At 35.2% G+C, this 19005-nt stretch overlaps 3 protein-coding genes across 3 annotated transcripts; 2 read left to right on the top strand and 1 right to left on the bottom strand.

The window, feature by feature from the left end:
- Nucleotides 1-1232: 1232 nt before the first annotated feature.
- On the top strand, nt 1233-2877 carry LOC108208842 (DNA damage-repair/toleration protein DRT100). Its single transcript, XM_017379413.2, has one exon. The coding sequence runs from the start codon at nt 1541-1543 to the stop codon at nt 2621-2623; it is 1083 nt and encodes a 360-aa protein (XP_017234902.1). The 5' UTR covers nt 1233-1540; the 3' UTR covers nt 2624-2877.
- A 3242-nt stretch (nt 2878-6119) lies between these two features.
- LOC108208844 (sm-like protein LSM7) lies at nt 6120-13010 on the top strand. The gene is made up of 5 exons (XM_017379416.2): nt 6120-6278; nt 6363-6444; nt 11171-11242; nt 11849-11901; nt 12712-13010. Exons 1-5 carry the CDS (start codon nt 6276-6278, stop codon nt 12799-12801), a joined length of 300 nt encoding a protein of 99 aa, XP_017234905.1. The 5' UTR covers nt 6120-6275; the 3' UTR covers nt 12802-13010.
- A 4831-nt stretch (nt 13011-17841) lies between these two features.
- On the bottom strand, nt 17842-18978 carry LOC108208841 (putative F-box protein At3g16210). Its single transcript, XM_017379412.2, has one exon. The coding sequence runs from the start codon at nt 18976-18978 to the stop codon at nt 17842-17844; it is 1137 nt and encodes a 378-aa protein (XP_017234901.1).
- Nucleotides 18979-19005: the final 27 nt, after the last annotated feature.

Here is a 19005-nt window from a genome sequence, read left to right as displayed (position 1 = left end):
ATTAGAGTAGTGCTAGGTATGCCAAATTATTTACCCAAAAAAGTTTCCAAATGCCGTGGAATGGGGAATGTGTCAATATGAGATGATTTCATTGGTGAGGTTGATGTGAATCCAGGGGTCCATTTTCATTTATTGTTAACAATATCCAATAAGAAAATGACACATAGGATTTGTGAAACTTTTGTGAAAGTTTTGTGTTATGATTTTTCTTTAGATATTGTGTTTTCTCTCTTGAAATTGTGGCATTTTTCGTCATAATTTTACTATATATGAGCAGGAAAGTAGCTTTAATCTGTCAGTATTATTTACCTCATAACACAAGTGCAAATATTGTTCAAAGATACAATCAAATGTAGAATGATTTTTACTGGATTGCATATCAACTTTTACGAACTTACTCGTCTTGTGTGCTGTGTGATTCTTACGTAGTATGGCCAACGGTGGAGTGGTTGAGATATTTGAAGCCCTGATTTAAGCAGACGCCCCCACATAACCCGGATACAAACAAAAATTAAAAATGAATGAGAACAAAAGAGGGCTATGATATTCATACATTAACTGAGATTATTGTTGCAACTTGCAACCCGAATTTTGCTTGACTCGATCAGAATCGAATCAGCAATGGTAGGCAAAACTATAGACTGCTCATCGAACTTTAGATTCTTACTGGAAATTTCTTTAAAGGGTTCAGGTCCCTGGCATAACAATGATACAATAAATTATTAGTTGTTTTTTCGCTGGATAACATTAACTCTAGATTTTTGATAAAAAATACAGGTGATTATTGTATCTTTCAGCGAAAAAATTATTCATTCTAGGTTTTTACCCTCCAATGGGTTTTTCCCGTTGAACGTATGCTGCTTATAATTACCCTTCTTTGAAATGCGTTTTCGATATTTGTCTGAGCTAGCGATTTGCGTAGGCACATCCTATTATTATTACACCTGAATCATTGCATACGCACATCCTATTTTTGTGGATATATTATTACTGAATCACAGGCACCGTAATTAGTTTTAGAATTAGAAATAGCATTGTTGGTTTAGAAGTAGCATTGTTGGCATTTGGCAAATTGTCAGCTTATATTAGGTTCTTAGTAATTCGTTATCTCCCTCTGTCACTGAGGATTGTGACTTTGATCTTTATTGTCCACCAACAAAATATCGAAAAAGATGTGGTCTTTTGCTTATAAATCTACTGCTACATGTTAAGCTGCTCTTTTTATTTACTAGGTGTTTGCATAGTTGTTGGTGTTTTTAACGTCTTGTACTGGTTATATGAAAAAGAAAAACCAGGGCCATACCCAGTAGTTGGAAGAGCACAAGACACAATGGAGCAGCACATCACATGCTCTCCTTACCTCCTTATTTAATACTCTCACTTGCCTCTTTGCTCCCCACCTTCCTCAGTAATTCACTCCTCTCCACCCTTATTTCCTTCCCATTTAACCACATTCCCCACTCTCCATTCATCCTCATCACCCTCTCCCCTCACTCAATTCTCAAACACTCCGGATAACTCCACACATTGTTCGTAATCGATGTCACTCGCCACACTCCCCGCGGTAGTCCTGCTATCCGTCTTCCTGCCACTACTACTCGCCAATGCCTGCTCGCCTGCTGACCACTCTGCACTTCTCTCTTTTAAAGCCGCGTTAACCGAGCCTTACTTGGGCATTTTCAGCTCCTGGACCGGAGACAATTGCTGTAACCAATGGTACGGCATTAGCTGCGATCCTTCAACTAACCGTGTCACCGACATTTCCCTACGTGGTGAATCTGAAGATCCTATCTTCGAGAGAGCTGGTCGATCAGGGTACATGACTGGTACAATCTCCAAATCAATCTGCTCACTCGACCAGCTCAATACACTCGTGATTGCAGACTGGAAAGCGATCTCGGGGGAAATTCCAGGCTGTCTTACTTCCCTGCCTAAGCTGCGTATTCTTGATCTTATCGGAAACAAACTCTCTGGCAAAATTCCAGCTGATATCGGAAATCTGAACAGGCTTAAGGTCCTTAATCTAGCTGACAACGCGATATCAGGCTCGATTCCAGGATCTATTGTTAACCTAGCTAGCCTTATGCATCTTGATCTTAGTAATAATCAGCTATCTGGTGAGCTTCCAGAGGATATCGGAAATCTGAAAATGATGAGCCGAGCTTTACTCAGTAAGAACAAACTTACTGGTTCAATCCCCTGTTCGGTTGCTAATATCTATCGTCTCGCAGATTTAGATCTGTCAATGAATCAGATATCCGGTTCGATACCAGCTCAACTCGGCTCAATGCCGGTGCTTTCTACTCTTTATCTGGATAGTAATCAGATTACAGGTGAAATTCCAGCTGGTATATTGAGTAATACCGGTATAAACATCGTCAACCTGAGCCACAATGCGCTCTCAGGCTACTTACCCGATGTGTTCCACTCGAAAACCTATTTCGCGGCAATTGATCTTTCGTACAATAATTTAAGAGGATCGATTCCTAAATCGTTATCAAAGGCAATGTATGTCGGACACTTGGATTTAAGCCACAATCATCTCTGTGGCGTTATTCCGAATGGAATACCGTTTGATCATCTCGACGCGTCGTCGTTTGCAGATAATGATTGTAGGATTTGATAGTCTCAGAAGTGAAGGTGTTCTTCACTGATGGATTAAAGTCCAGTACTGGGGGTTTATTTGTAATTGTGAATTGTAATTTTCGCTGCTTAATTACATAATTTATATCGTTCTTTTTTGTTGATGATGTGATTGTTGAATATGAACTACTTATATGTAAGGTTTGCAAGTGAAGGGGGAACAAACATAAAGGTTTACACAGAGATGCATTATTATACATTGAAGAATCAATAAAGATGCAAATTTCTATTTTACTTCATGAAGCATTTCATTGTGGTGTACTACTTTTAAAAAGGTTAAAGAATCATAGTAGATAAGTAGTAGATCACAGATTTCTACCCAAGTTGTAAGGCTGACAATGGAGTGGGGTTTTCTGTGTGTGCCACTAATGGAAGTCCCCTCCATTATCTAATGTTATGGACCAATGCAATAATTCTGGTTCCGAGGCATTTTAGAATCCTGGTTCCGTCACTGATTGTTGTAATTTTGCGAAATCTTTTATTTATGACATTGGGTAGTGTGTTGTTGGTCCTTTATTATAGTGTTGCTACTGTGAATAAAAGCATTGAAGAAAAAGAAATGAGGATGGCACAGTTGGTAGTTGAAGGAGATCCAGACATAGGTCAAGTTCTTCCCTGCAGGACAGATGCATGTTCCCATCCCATGTGATCCTCTGCATTTACTTATGGATATTTTTCTTAAAGTTTTCACGTGACATTATTGCTAGATTTCTGTAGTAATATTTTTTTGCCTGGTACACGGAGATGATTGTTACCAATTCGCAACTCCCAGATTATTTCTAACGGATTTTAAGTGCATACTTAGTGTGAACCAATTTAAACCTTTTTTCTGTCGTTTATTATAATATAGAATAAGTAAGGGTATCGTTCAACGCCAAGGATCAAGGGCTCACTTCTCTTCTGTTTTCTAAACAAATAAATGATTTGATTTTTGATTTTATAACTAATCTAAATATTAATCTAATAAAAATTAACTCAAAAGCAATTAAATAAATATGTTGGAAAGCATGAATATCCACCACTGAACCTATGACACAACTCTGAATTCCTTTGATATGTTAAGAAAGATACTTATAGAGAATTTGCCATGGACCACATAGAAACAAGCTCTGCTATTCGCATAACCCCATGGACCGCATAGAAAGGTTAAAACGAATTACACACTAATACAATTAATCTCATGAACGCATAGAAAGATTAATTGACTTTGCAGAGATAATCATCACATAACATATTGGGATGTCCGCATACCCTAGCTAATTCAAGCATCTCTACAAGCATTGACGTATATATAAGCACAATCAAAACAAATCTCCATAACTCAAAACTGTATAATTGTCGTAAGGTTCAGGGCTTCAAAACAGCCCTCCAACAATGGAGGTTTAGCCAAGCATAATCAAGATAAGACAAGTAAGAATCATGAAAAGAATAGAATACGATACAAAGTGTCGATCTTTTCTCTTCTTCTTCGTGGCTCTCCTCAATAGCATGTATGTAATATTCTCTCTCTAATAATACCTGATACAAAAGTGTTTTTTTAATAGGAATACACAAGACAATTCCGAAACTGAATGGGTTTCCAAAAGGTCAAAATTCGCAGTTGACTTTCTCCCCTGTTTCTGGGCTGTTTCAGCGGGCTTCTGATATCTGGACCCATCTAGAATGATAGAAAATTAAATTATTTTCGCGTGGGCTGTTTACTCGCCCAAATCCGACTTCTAGAACTCAAGATATGGCTCAAACAATATTCTGAATGCGGCTAGCTCAATAGTTGCGAATTTTCTTCTAATTTGCTCTAAATCCTTTCCAATTTAGAATTTCTTGCACCCTACAATAAGATATTAAAATCTAATTAATATCTGTCCAATTAAATACAAAATATAACTAATATGAGAATAATTATCATCTAAAATATATATATAAATATATAACCTATCAATACTTGGTGTGAAATTTACATCTAAGGGTGCATTTTTATATTTTTGTCCTCTCATCATTTAACTAGAATAAGAGAGAAACAAGTACTTCCGTTTTAAAATATATATCCATTTTATATGAAAAAAAAATCATTTTAAAATACTTGTTCATTTCAACTTTCAATGTAAATTTATGTTTTCAAGATCAACTCTCCTTCACATATTTCTAATTTATATTTTCAATATCAACTATATACCAGCTCAATTAATGACATAATACAACACCTTTTTTTCTCGAAATTCACATTTATTAAATTATGTGATCTTTAGAAGGTGGACATGCAATTTGAAACGAAGGGAGTAATACGTTTAGTATCTAGAATCATAGTGAAAGTTAAAAATTTGGTTAAAAGTTAAAACAACTTTGATTAAATTTGAAACAAGTTTATGCATCTAACATTGAAATGCAAGTCTATTTCAACACAAAATAAATATTTTTTTATGTCATATAATAGCATGATTATATTTATGTGACATATAGTATTGAACTTCCTCTAAAGAAATTGGAGTACATATTTGGATTCAAATATTTGTTGTCAAATTTGCGTCCCAGAATATGCATAGTATATGTCTATATGAATCTAGCCATCTCATCAATAAATCATAAATAAAATGCAAATAGGTGTACTATAAATGAACTTCATTATACAAGTTGGATAAAAAATAATTAAACATGAAAATATTTGATTATTAAATGTATTTCATATTAGAAATCAAGTTTTATTTTAGAGCGGAAAATCATTTCCTGACATCATATCGCAGCAAGTCAGCAACAATAATTATTTTTCATTTAGCATCGAACTTCATTAACGAGCCAAAACTGCTTGTCCATATGCGATCCCGACCCAATAAATCAATGAACCAAACGAGCTTGGGTTGGAGGTTGAACCCAAGCGAAGTCCTCGATGAGCCTGTCCAGATCCATAAATATTTCTGGACCTAAAATAAAGGTAAAACTACCTTATTGTTTTATCTAAATTGTCCATCACTACTTAATCAGTGATTAATTAATTTAATATTAAACTTTATAAAATTTCTGGGAAGAATTAAAATTTAAGGAACAATTATTTATTTATTTATATTTTATATTAAAATAATATAAATTACACTCCCTCTGATTCTTTATACTTTGCCCATTTCAAATGTCGGCACTGTTCATGACACGAGACAAATTACTTGTTTACGTCTAATTTATAAGACTAAATATAATCATGAGTGATCTCGTTGGATTCATATTTACGAGTACTTTAATACAGTGAAACTTTTGTATTTAATACTAATACAAAATTAAAGATATTAATGATCAAAAGTGTGTGTTGGCAAACGTGATAAAGGCAAACGGGAAAAGTATTTAGGGACGGAGGGAGTATTAATCATTAATCAGTCTCTTCTATGTTTTAATTCCGGTTCTCATTTTTTGGGATACGGACATACGGTAAAAAATCAGATACGTAGTTAGGGGTTTACTCTTTGATAATGATAGAAAAAATTATAAGAAAGCACATTTACTGAATTGGCCTTTAAATACAAAGTTTAAAACCTTTTCAAAACCACACTGTGATTTAGGGGTTTCAGTGCTCTGCCTTGTTCACAAAAATTAGGTCAAGCTCCTGGTCTCAAATTCTCAATCAACCTATATCAATCACCATTGCAATCATGGTAAATCTCTTTACCTGTATCTATTATCTTCTATATGTGTATTCAATATCGTTTATAATTTAGCGTGTTTAATTGTTGTTTCAGTCCGGTAGAAAAGAAACTGTTCTTGATTTAGCCAAGTTTGTCGACAAGGGAGTTCAAGTTAAGCTTACTGGCGGAAGACAAGGTGTGTACATTATACTCCATTACATATATTTGTGTATATATATCCGTGTATACTGATGCTGCCTACAGGATTAGAGTCTAATTAACGGCTCAGATTTAGCCGTAATTATCTTATGAAAACACAAATGGTTTTGATAAGATTTTAGAATGTATTTGTCACGAATTCATAGTCAATACAACTAACTGAAGTTACATTTTGTAGAAAGTGATAATTGATAAGAGAATTTGAGAAGTAGTTATCTAAGCACTGCTCACTGCAGTGTATGTAAAATTGTACTATTGAGCTTGTTATCTATAACAAAGCCATCTTTGTTCAATTTTATTTCTGTGCAACAAAGAATTGCATTAGATCATCTGACAAGATCTTGAATCCAAATTGAATGAGTGCAATAATTACGCAACCAAATTTACGATTTTGTAACTAGTTTTTGCTGTCTGACATAGAAACCTAAACAATGTGTTTCATTGGTTATAGTTCAGAGTATCATATGTCAGAAGGCCTCACTATTAACAACCGAATTTGTACATCCAGAAAACTTTCAATCAGTGATGAGTTCTAACATTTAAGAGTTGCATAGTCTTGCAACACACAATAATAGCAATGGAATAGGTTAAGATAGGCTTTGGTCTATAGACCACATTAGCCAAGAAGTGACACAGTTTTATCAAAAAGTGCCACATGTCGAATCCCCTAGTATTACATGGAATGTGCCATCTGATACAGTCATGTTGGCTACAGAAAGTCTATGAAGCAGGAGACCGATTCCTTGTTAGACAAGGTTGAAGCCACCATATCCTAAATAATAAAGACAATTATGTCAGAACTCAGAAGTGTATGTATATAAAGTTAAAATTCTACAAGTCAGTTTAAGGAAGATGGATATAAGCATTACCTAAAGCAATGTCGAAAACTTCAGTCAAATGTCATTGTGTTCTATGATGATGAACAACAAGTATATTTGTAACCTCCTGATGATGGTTCAGCATTAGGTACAACTATATTGTTTGCCTTGAGAAGTGATGAATTCCCACTAGAGCATGGTTGTCATGTCGGTCGACTAGTCGCGACTAGTCGACTAAGCGGTGAATGGATGTCGACTTAACTTGTCGACTAGCTGAATGTTGATATTTCGGTCGACTAGTCGACTAGTCGACCGACTAGTCGACTAGTCGATCTGCTAAATTTCCTACTTTGGTTCTCTGATTATATTTTCTGCTTTGTTTTTCTGCAATCTGCACAATAAGTTCTGCATAACTCTGTATATATTAATCCTGCGCATATATGTTGCTTACTTGCTGCACTACCACATCACAGTATCACACAATTTTTATATATCAGTTGTTACATATTTTACTTTGTTTTATTGTTATTTGTTAACTCATTTCGCTTTTCCATCATTCTCTTTAAGTTTCCGATTCTTAATACCTTAGAATCTGAAATAAATCATTGTGGAAGATGTTGGAACATAAAAATCTAATTTACATGATATATATATGTGTGTGTGTGTGTGTGTGTGTGTGTGTGTCTATATATACATATTATTTTTAATTTATAATAATATTTTTTTTTGTCGACTAGTCTACGACTTGTCAACGACTAGTCGACTAGTCGATTAGACGGAGGTCCATCGACTCGCCTCGACTCATCGACGTGACAACCATGCACTAGAGTCTGCTTCATTGGCAACAAGGGCCTTCTTACTGACAGTGTCATATATCTCCTTGAGAACTGTGTTAAAAGCTGTTTCGACATTGGTTGATTCGAGGGCTGATGTTTCCATAAAGTACAAATTTTCCCTTGCAGAAAATTCCTTTGCATCTTCACTAGTAAAATTTTGAAGGTGTCCTAGGTCACTTTTGTTCCCTACCAGCATAATTACAATATTCTTGTCAGCATGGCCTCATAATTTTTCTAACCACCTGGCCACATGGTCAAACATTTGGCGCTTGGTAATGTCGTACACCAGCATGGCACCCACTGCACCTCTGTAATATGCACTGGTGACAGCCCGATATCTGAACTCACCAAGGATTGGTCAGTACACAATTAAGGTATTCCAGTAGAAGCAAAAAAGCGTAGAAATGCAATTTAAAGCTTTAAATCTCCCACTTCATGGACATACATAGCACGATATAGTTAGTATCTCTTAAATTTATCCTGATTTTGGAAGAACACGCTAATAACAAAAGGTTGGACACTAACCACTTTTTACAAACGCAACTTTTTTTTTTTTTTTTTTGCAACTTTCATCTTGCTGAATATTAGAATGCAAAATGTTGACCTCAAAAATCTCTACCAAACATGAAAATTGTTAACTTTAGATAACAATAGCACACTAGTATTCTCCTACATGACTATTATTTGTGTAGATTGTGACTCTCAGATTGTGCACATTCTTTCTGGATTATTCTTCTTGTACTGCAATATCCGACCCAATTTATATTGATCGAGTAGTTAACATGTTGGATAACTGTATTCTGAAACATTGGAAAAAAAATTTGCTTATTCAATTATCTATCAAGAAGTAAAAATAATTCAACAAAAGACAGAGACAAACATAGTGCTACTATCTGCCTCTCCTGCAAATGATAATCTTTTAAACCATATCACATGCCACCCAACCTCCCGGCAACAATGAAAAAAGATATAAACTATGATGATATATAAAATGATTTTGCCTATATCTTAACAAAATCGTATTAGATTGAGTTCTTATTTAGGAGAACTCACTGTTTTATTATGAGAAAGAAGAAATCCTAAATGTAGGATGGGAGCAATAGGAATCGATTTATAAGTTACAGTATCGAACCACAACAAAGTAAATCCACAAATATAACACCAACGATTAGAGCAATAGAGAAAAAGTATTTTATTTTGATCAGAGCACCCAATATCAATCTTTAAAAAATAATGGATCTTTAACGGTGAGATTGTCATATTAAGATCCACCATATTGAAGGAATTTTGATAGAATTTGGATTTTCGGGCTGAATGTGCAAGCTGCACTCTTTGGATCATGAGCTCTGAAACTTGAAGTTTCATAAATATTGGATACTTAGTTGTTTGGAGCACATTGTATTCGTTAATATTAAAAAATAGTGAAGACAAAATGAATAAAAGGTTAAGTCGACCTGTTTGGTTCGATTGTTTAACTGCTTCTGTCCATCCTGACCTGAATTCTGAACTCTCTTAGTTACTTTAGTTGATCTGACTTTTCTCATCCATTACAACCTTGTGACTCTTGCGATTTGTTTCGAGATCTTTAGCTCCAACAAAGGAGTAAAAAGATCTTGGCTGTCATGTTTCATTGGTGCCACAGTGTTGGTAAGGGTAAGCATAAAGATTAAGATTAATGATAGGTTTGATGCAGATTTATTATCATTCTATCGATGTTCTGGTATTCAATACACACACACCACACACACACTTATCATATGGCTAGTGTTAATGATCCAATAGTTGCCACAGTTTTTATAAATACCTCATACAAGTTCTAATAATATCTCGTTACTCACACACACACACACACACACACACGTATATATATATATTTATGGTGGATGATATTATGTTATTATGTTGCAAAACTACAGATTATGTAACTTTAAGTTATATGTTTGTAATAGAGTTGAGAAGCAAGAAGAGGGAAGTGAGAGAATAGTAAGCGTACAAAACAAAATGATTAAAATAATTATAGAATGGCCAGCTGAAGGGAAAAAAGAGAGACAAGAGAGGTCACCAGATAGAAAAGTTGCAGCATTTGGTGAGGCCGCTTATGGAGTTTTCGGGAAGATACTCTCTAAAATAGTGCCAACTCAGATGGGCTAGGTCAAGACATATCTTGCCCATTAAAAATTAGATCCGGAGTAACACAGATCTGCGCTGAAGAACAACGCAATCACAATGCCATTCTGTCTCTTTGGTTGTATATTACAAAACATAATCTTTTGAAATTAGTGAATTTTTTTTTATGTGAATATGGATTATATTTATGTATCCAAATTATAACTTTAAATATTAACCTTTGATAACAAGAGAGTACTCGTATTTTTTTATACCTATGATGTGTTCATTTGAAAACATGACCATTTCTTCGGTATCGTGAAATACTGGGATGGACGGAGAAGTTGATCTGTATCAACAAACTATATGATTCCCATCTCGTGGGCTTTTTTTCCAAGCTATTATTGTTTTCTGTATTTCTTTTACTTACTTGATTTAAATACCTTTTTGCCTTTGTACTACCCTTGTTATATTGAATGCGTAGGATTTGTTTACCTTATTACTCCTATCTGGAATGCATGCAAACAAGTATGACTTGTAATTTGCAGACTTGTAAATTGCTAATTGATGGACTAACATATTGATGTCGTGCAAATTGCAATATAAGTCTGATAAACAATTTTCAGGAGCGTCATTTTTTTGTCGAAGCTCTGTGGTCAGCTACTTTTTAATTCAGTCCTTTGGTAAATTAGTTTTACTTTTTTATTATATTTCTACATTACATCTGGCAAATTGAAAGATGCAAAATGAAGGGTCGCTGAACCTTGTATGTGTTAGGTGTAAGCTATTCTGTTTTCTATCAAGCTGAATAGCCAATACTGATTTGTTTGTGAAACTTGGCCCTTTACTGGTATTGGTATTGATAGTGCATTGATATATTTTTTTTACTGAGAAATGCAATTGAATTCTTATGCCTGATGATAGCTCATTTTCTTTATTACAGTGACAGGAACACTTAAAGGATATGATCAGTTATTGAACCTTGTGTTGGATGAAGCTGTAGAGTTCCTTAGAGGTAAGAAGTTAATATTTTATGAAACTGTCTGTGCATTACTGTAGTGGATTTAAAATTCTACATGTGATATTGCCCTTGGGAACCATTGCCCAAAAAATGTTGTTTCCCTTAGCATGGTTGCCCACATTAGTGGATTTATTCTCAAAAGCAGTTCAAACTAGTTTCTCCTTTTTGGTACAAAAAACAGTATGTTATATATCTAAAAGTAAAATAAATTTAGTTGCTAATATATTCTTAAAAAAGTTAATTGGATACTGGGAAGGGGTAAAAATCTATTGGACTCGTTGCAGACAAATTCACATCTATCTTTCCAGATGTTGCTATTATGATGTATTAAAAAAAGTTATAATGTCCATTTCTGCTAAGTGCTATCTCAGCAAATCATTTGTCTTCCTGTACTATATCCTACTTCTGCCCTGTACTCTAGAATAGGGATAGTATAGTTTAATGGTATTAAATGTATCATTTGGAGAAACAGTTGGTGAATTAAAAATACTTTCAGACATTGTATGAAAAGAGATGATCACATGATTAATCAAATTCTTTCCCAGTATTTAGAACTCCGATCAATGAGAATATTAATAGAATTTTATTCACATGTTTCAGATGCAGATGATCCACTGAAAACAACTGATCAGACCAGGCGCCTGGGCTTGATAGTATGTTTTTCTTGCTGTATTCATATAAACACATCCTATTTGATTGTGCTTTGAATCATTTCGTACTTGAATTGTGCGTATTTGTTTTGGAAAATGATGTCTGGTGTATTATTTACTTATTATACGATAATTAGTAGTCTATTTTTGTAGCCTAGAGAGTACTCTTTTGTGTTGGCTGTTGCGTATGAATTTTCTGTTTGTATTTCTGAGATCCACATGAAAGTCATAATAGAATGCATAGGTCCTTCAGATTTGTAAACTCTTGTACAAATAGTATAAATGGATCTTTGTAGTCGCATGAAAGAAGTGATATTACACGCAAGAAAGAATTGCTAATTAATGGTAAAATTGAGCTTAATAAACTTTTCCAGTGGTATGTTTACGCCACTCAATAGAGAACATAATTTTTATGCTCTTTTTCCTTTTTGTATTCATACCATGTTCTCTTCACTTAAAAAAAACATAATTATAATATTTTTTCTTCTTTCAAATTAGTTGACCGGAATGAAATCCAAGAAGGGGATGTTCATTGGTCTATATATATGTTTTTACTCTATTTATTTGTTAAGAAATATAGCAGTTGCAAAGAAAAATATGGATTTGTACGTCTGCAAAATGGGAATCAGTTATTCAGTTGTGACTTGTGCATGATGTGATATGGTCACTTTACCCATAAGATGCAAGTTTTACCCATATTAGCATTTGTACCATGGTTAGCAACTATTTATTGACTGTAATATAATTGCATGCCCAACTTTTTGAACGTTAAAAATTCTATTCATATCCTTGATTTTTTTTTCCATGCTGCAGGTTTGTAGAGGAACTGCTGTGATGCTGGTTTCTCCTACTGATGGGACGGATGAGATCGCAAACCCCTTTGTGCAGCCAGATGGAGCATAGATTTCAATTAGCCCTTGACCAGTGTTCTCTTTTATGTTCTTAAGTCCTAATCAGTCAAAGCATATATCCTGACAGTTACATGATTGATTCTGCTTGCTGTGAACAAATGAAACCCTTGTAATTCTGTTAGAAAAGTGTATGTATTTAACTTGATTTTCCTGCCTATTGGTCTGCGGCAGCGCTTATTAATGTTTGCAAGATTTCCCCAATGACTTCATTTAATCTAGTCACATTTTGTGGGATAATACATATTGAAATCGGGGTGACCTGAATATAGACGCTATACCAATTTTGTTGACCATTGTACTGCTCCATTGGTTTTAGATAGAAATACTGGTTGCTATTATATGCTAATTCGTGCTTGTGATAAATCTACAAACTGTTTGATAAATCTAAAAACTCTTTCCAAAACTGTTTTTCAGCGAGAAGCTCTCATAGTTGCTTTTGCGAGAAACTCTCATAGATTTCACGATCAAACATCATCAAAAATATTAATTTTTTTTATATATTCTTATATGCAAATAGAAAAAAAAAACTAAACACCATTTGATTTCTACAAAACTATGTTTTTTACTAGCACTTTTTCTTTAACAGCATAACAATTTCTATCAGCACTAGCACAACAATTTTTAACAACTTTTAACATACCTTAACTGATAGTGAGCGGTCTAATTTATAGCCGAGTGAGTATTCTTTTTGTGCTGACTGTTGATTAGTAGCAAGGAGCATAAACAAAAGAAATTTTTGTTTGCATTTCTGTAATCCGCATGAATGTTGTAATCCGCATGAATGTCATAACAGAAGTAAAGGTTATCTTGCGGTCTAATTTATAGCCGAGTGAGTATTCTTTTTGTCCTGATTGTTGATAAGTAGCAAGGAGCATAAACAAAAGAAATTTTTGTTTGCATTTCTGTAAAAGAAATTTTTGTTTGCATTTCTGTAATCCGCATGAATGTCATAACAGAAGTAAAGGTTATCTTGTATTAATAGTATATCCCCTCCGTCTCAATTTATAGTTCCCTTTTGGGAAAAAAATTTGTCCCAAAATACTTTTCCCTCTCTTCTTTCAATACAAATTTATCTCTATATTAATTATGACTTTTTTGAAACTCAACATTATTCTCATTTCTCAATGCACTAAATCTCTATATTTCATGTGATTTTTTTGAAACTCAACTCTATTCTCTATTATCTATTATCAATGTACTAATTAATGATACATGAGATATAATTATATCTAACCAACTTTTTTCTTAATATGCGTGTTTTTTTTGAAAAGGGAATTATAAATTGAGACGGAGGGAGTAAAATGGATCCCATGAAAAGAAATGATATGATGCTTAAATTTGAACTCAATGGCAGATTCAAACTCAATTAGCTTATCCCAGAGTTTATGATAAGTCAACATAACAGAGTTCATATCAAACAATGAATGAACTATGTAGTGTCTAAACAGCCAAATGGCCTTTGTGGCAAAATTTATGCTTCAAGAATATCCTGTGTTTCCCAACATCTGTAGGGGTGAAGTGAAAATAAACGTCATGATAATAAATAAACTAATCAGAAACTAACAATTTAACTAAAAGTACTTCCCGGATTTATATGTGCAAATGACTGAAATTGGACGACGGACTGAAGAGAAGCGAAATTCAAAGCCTAAAAGCTGGTGTAGATTGTAACGTCCTTCTACCCTCCAATTCAAATAAACTACCATATGATCCTCAGGATTCATGTCTTTTGAAGCGACTAATCAAGAATAGGGGCGTGTCCACTGTCATTCCTTGAAGAATAACCAAACTAGGCGTGTACCTGTAGCAGCTTGCTGTATCGGAACTTTCTCCCTGTATAGGAGTACTGATTCCATCTGTTTCATTATCATAGTAAGAAAAGATTCCACGTCTCTGAAAGACAATCTCACCGCCGTACTTAAAAGCCTGTGACAATTGCCGTTCTACACCATAGTTAGCAATTGGTCCGACACTGTACATCTTACTCCAAACACCATTCTCCTCATCCAATGAATATACATCCACACCATTAATTTTTCCCGAGTCTTGTACATATTGCATCCAAGTAGGTCGATCCCCCATATCCACAAATACACTAAAATATCTGCTGTTATGCGGAAATTCAGGCAACAACCTAAACTCGTTACTTCCCATTTCGAACTTCAAGGCGTTTAAAGTCTCAAACTCATCTGACCAGTGTCTGCAATATATTGTCCAGTAAGGGCAATCCTTCACGATATACGCGTCTTCTTCTGTAGGAATAACATTCTCAGTACAAAAACAATCCGGAACAATGAGAGGGCTCCATGCATCCGAATTATAGGAATAAACGTAAGTCGATGACGAGATTCTAAGATAACAACCACTGAGGACTACCACCTTGTAGTCATTACTTACATGATCAAAACCGAATCCGAAGTTACCCCAATAGGGGTCATCATAAGAGTAGTTTCTCCATCTATATCTATTAATATGACGTGGTAATGCGATTTCCTTAGACAGATCCGAATCCGATAGTTAACAGATCGGATAGGTCAATTATAAGAAATCTAGTTTTAGTTTTCAACCCGGTAGATAATGTGATTGATCTGATTCGATTATATTATATACAGAGACGGAAGTGTTCGAAGGCTGACCTGGGCTTAAGCCCATAGGGCTGTTCACGAACCGAGCCGAGCCGAGTTTTGACCGAACCGAGCCGAGCTTTAATTTTTTTTCTGACGAGCCGAGCCGAGCCGAGCTTTTTTATCGAACAAAAATTGTGTTCAAGCTCGGCTCGTTAACTAACGAGCCGAACACGAGCTTGTTCGCGAACAAATACAAGCCGAGCCGAGTCGAGTCGAGTCGAGCCGAGCCAGAAAAAAAATAAAGACAAACCGCTAGTTGACTCTTAAAATAGCTAACCAAATAATTTTAATTTTTTTGAAACTTTGTTTATATCACTAAAATGTATATATGTTAACATCCATGAGGTTGGATCGGTAAGAAATATTTTTTAAAAAATTGAAACACTAATTTATGATTAAACACTAGTTAGCGGTACTAGTTAACCTTCTACTTGACTGTCAAAATAGCAAACCATATAAAATTATTATTTTCCGAAATTTTGGTTACATCACTAAAATATATATATATAAATTATATGTTGAATTCTGAGTTCAATAACATATATAAATTATAAAAAAAAACCCCAAAAATATTACATTTTTTCGAGCTTTAACGAGCCGAGCTCGAGCCGAGCGAGCTCGAGTCGAGCTCGAGCCGAGCTCGAGCCGAACATACTAAAAGCTCGGCTCGAGCTCGTTTACTTAACGAACAATTTTTTGTGTTCGAGCTCGAGCTCGTTAACTTAACGAGCCGAGCCGAACGAGCTCTTAACGAGCCGAGCTCGAGCTTGTTCGCGAACAGCTCGGTTCGTTAAACAGCCCTATAAGCCCAGGGTAATTTTTTTAAAAAATTTAGTTGTTATATATGTTATGTGATTTATGTGTTAAGTAAACTCAGGCTCGCTGTCAATTAAGTACAGTCCATTAATATAATCAAATAGATATAGGGGATTGAATAGAGAACAGATGAGTAATTGGGTGGAGTTCTCATTTTTTTTTTTGATCTATCTTAGCACATGAGGTGTTTCGACCTTATAAACATACGAGTGGGTAATTTTTTTTTTCGTTATTCACTTGTTAAGCCTACCCAGTCCAAATTTCTGTTTCCGTCCATGATTATATATGAATATGTTATTTTGAATAGGTTGTTCCAGTCAACTCTGAACTCCTGCTGTTATTTTGGTTTTTTTTTTTAATAATCAAAAACCAGTTCAAGACCAAACCAAAAGATAATAAAATACAGTAATAATCAAAAACCAGTTACAAGACCAAACCAAACAACGATAATCAAAAACCAGTTCTAGACCAGACCAAATAGCAAGCTGGAGGCCCCAGGGGCCAGGACAAAACAGCAGAAACAACACAATAGCAGAAACAGAAGGTAATAAAAGACATAATCAGACACCAGTTGAAGACTAAATCATATAGCAAGCTGCGAGTCAGAGAACCCAGGACACGATAGAGACACCCTCACAGTTTCTGTTATAACCCTGCAATGGTTCAACATGCATACAGCCAACCTTATCCTTTATCCTGGTCGACGGACAATATCCACCGAGCAACCCAAATGATGAACAAAACAGGGTGGCCTGTTCAGACATAAAAATGTTTCTGACTTGCAAGCCTACACTTGGGGTCTTTGGCTAACACCGTTGCAGAGTAACCTCAGCGATGAGATTGAGAGGGAGGCGGCCAAGAATAAAGGAGATTGAAGAGAAGGGAGAGGCGAATTGGCGTGAGGCAGGAGGTTAAGGTGCGGTTACTTTAGTTAATACTCTCTCTGTCCCAAATTAACTGTCTTATTTGACTTTTTCCTGATGAATTTGACTCGATTTTGACGGAAAAATATGTATATTAAATAATTGACTTTCTCATCCATTACAATGTTGTGACTCTTGGAATCTCCAGCTTCTGCAAAGAGTAAAAAGATCTCGACGACCGTCATGTTGTCATTGACGCTGCAATGCTGGGAATGATTTGGAGGTAATCCAAAATTTATATATATACAAGTTCTAATAAAATTTATATTTGTATATATAATTTGTTGATTATGGACAAAAATATTAACATCAAGCAATATAAGTCTGATAAACATTAAACAATTTTCATCTTCTTGCCGAAGCTGTTGGGCTAGCTAATTTATTTCAGGTGTGTGGTAAATTACAATTACTTGTTCATAGTCTACATTTTGTCAGTCTAATTAAAAGAAATTTACTTTTTGATAGGCTCTGCATTTAAACAGAGAAAGGTTTATTTCCTAACGTGTGTTTGTGATCTTGCATATCAGCTAGAAGTAATGGTGTTGAACCAAGTTGCACCTAGTGAAAAATTATAAACCATTAATACTTCTTATGTTACCAAGAAAATAAACTAACCAGAAGAAAAGTGAATTTCAAAGAAAAACCCAAACAGACTACCAAATGATCCTAAGGAGTGTCCACTGTCATTCCTTCAAGATAAACCAAACTAGGCGTGTATCTGTAGCAGCTTGCTGCACTGAAACAACTTTCTCCTGGAATAGGAATGATTCTATCTGTCTCTTGATCATAGTAAGAAAACATTCCACCCGCCTCAAAGACAATCTCACCACCGTACTTAAAACCCTGTGACAAGTTCCGTCTCAAACCATAGTTAGCAATTGGTCCGACACTGTACATCTTACTCCAAACACCATTCTCCTCGTCCAACGAATATACATCCACACTAATGTTTCCCGAGTTTTGTTCATAATCCATCAAAGAAGGCCGATCCATCATATTTACTAATGTAGTAAATTTTCCGCTTTTCCACTGAAATTCAGGCAACAACCTAAACTCGTTACTTCCAATTTCGAACTTCAAGTGTTTTAAAACCACAAACTCATCTGACCAATTTCTGCAATATAATGTCCAGTAAGGGCAATCCTTCACAATAGACACCTCTCTTTCACAAGGAAAAGGAAAAACATACTCAGGACAAAAATAATCCGGAACAATCAGAGGGCTCCATGCATCCGAATTATAGGAATAAACGTAAGCCGACGACATTCTCTCATAAGAAGTACTGAGGAGTACCACCTTGTAGTCATTACTTACATGATCAAAACCGAATCCGAAGTAATCCCGAGAGGGTTTTCTCCATCCATGCGTATGTGCACGTGGTAATGTGAATTCCTTAGACTGATGAATAGCGGGGTTCCATAGCCACAACTCCTTGTCCTGTCGGAGACAAACTAAGCCGTGAATAGAACCAATCAATTCGTATTGTTGTCGTGAATTGTGACGATCCAGGGGGACTATACGTGTTTCTTCAAGTCGAGTGAGGCTGACGAGTTTAGTTTGGCACTTCAAAGCTAGGAGGCAGTCATATTCGTTAGGATTTAGCATGGCGGAGATATGGTAGTGTTCTTTTGCGAATTTCGGATCGGATAGCAGAGATAGCCACGATTTGCAAACGGATTTGAAGCGTACCAGTGATTTCACTGGGAGTCGTGTAAATATCTCGTAGCGGATTATTTGTTCGGGTAGCTCCATGATCGTCTCACTTTTCAGATTATTTGCTTCTGTTCCTTGATACTCTGTCATTGTTTTATCCTTTTTCTACCCAGTTAG

Source organism: Daucus carota, chromosome 2 (assembly GCF_001625215.2).
Source record: "Daucus carota subsp. sativus chromosome 2, DH1 v3.0, whole genome shotgun sequence".
Classification (NCBI taxonomy): Eukaryota; Viridiplantae; Streptophyta; class Magnoliopsida; order Apiales; family Apiaceae; genus Daucus; species Daucus carota.
Note: the sequence above shows the minus strand (reverse complement) of the source record. Positions and strands in the feature narration are given on the sequence as shown.

What these genes read in the sequence shown, in the direction of transcription:
- LOC108208842 (XM_017379413.2), top strand. Translation starts at nt 1,541, where the DNA reads ATGTCACTCGCCACACTCCCCGCGGTAGTCCTGCTATCCGTCTTCCTG.
- LOC108208844 (XM_017379416.2), top strand. An exon ending in AGCTGTAGAGTTCCTTAGAG is followed by an intron (nt 11,243 to 11,848) that starts GTAAGAAGTTAA and finishes CACATGTTTCAG; the next exon opens with ATGCAGATGATCCACTGAAA. An exon ending in CCAGGCGCCTGGGCTTGATA is followed by an intron (nt 11,902 to 12,711) that starts GTATGTTTTTCT and finishes TCCATGCTGCAG; the next exon opens with GTTTGTAGAGGAACTGCTGT.
- LOC108208841 (XM_017379412.2), bottom strand. Translation starts at nt 18,978, where the DNA reads ATGACAGAGTATCAAGGAACAGAAGCAAATAATCTGAAAAGTGAGACG.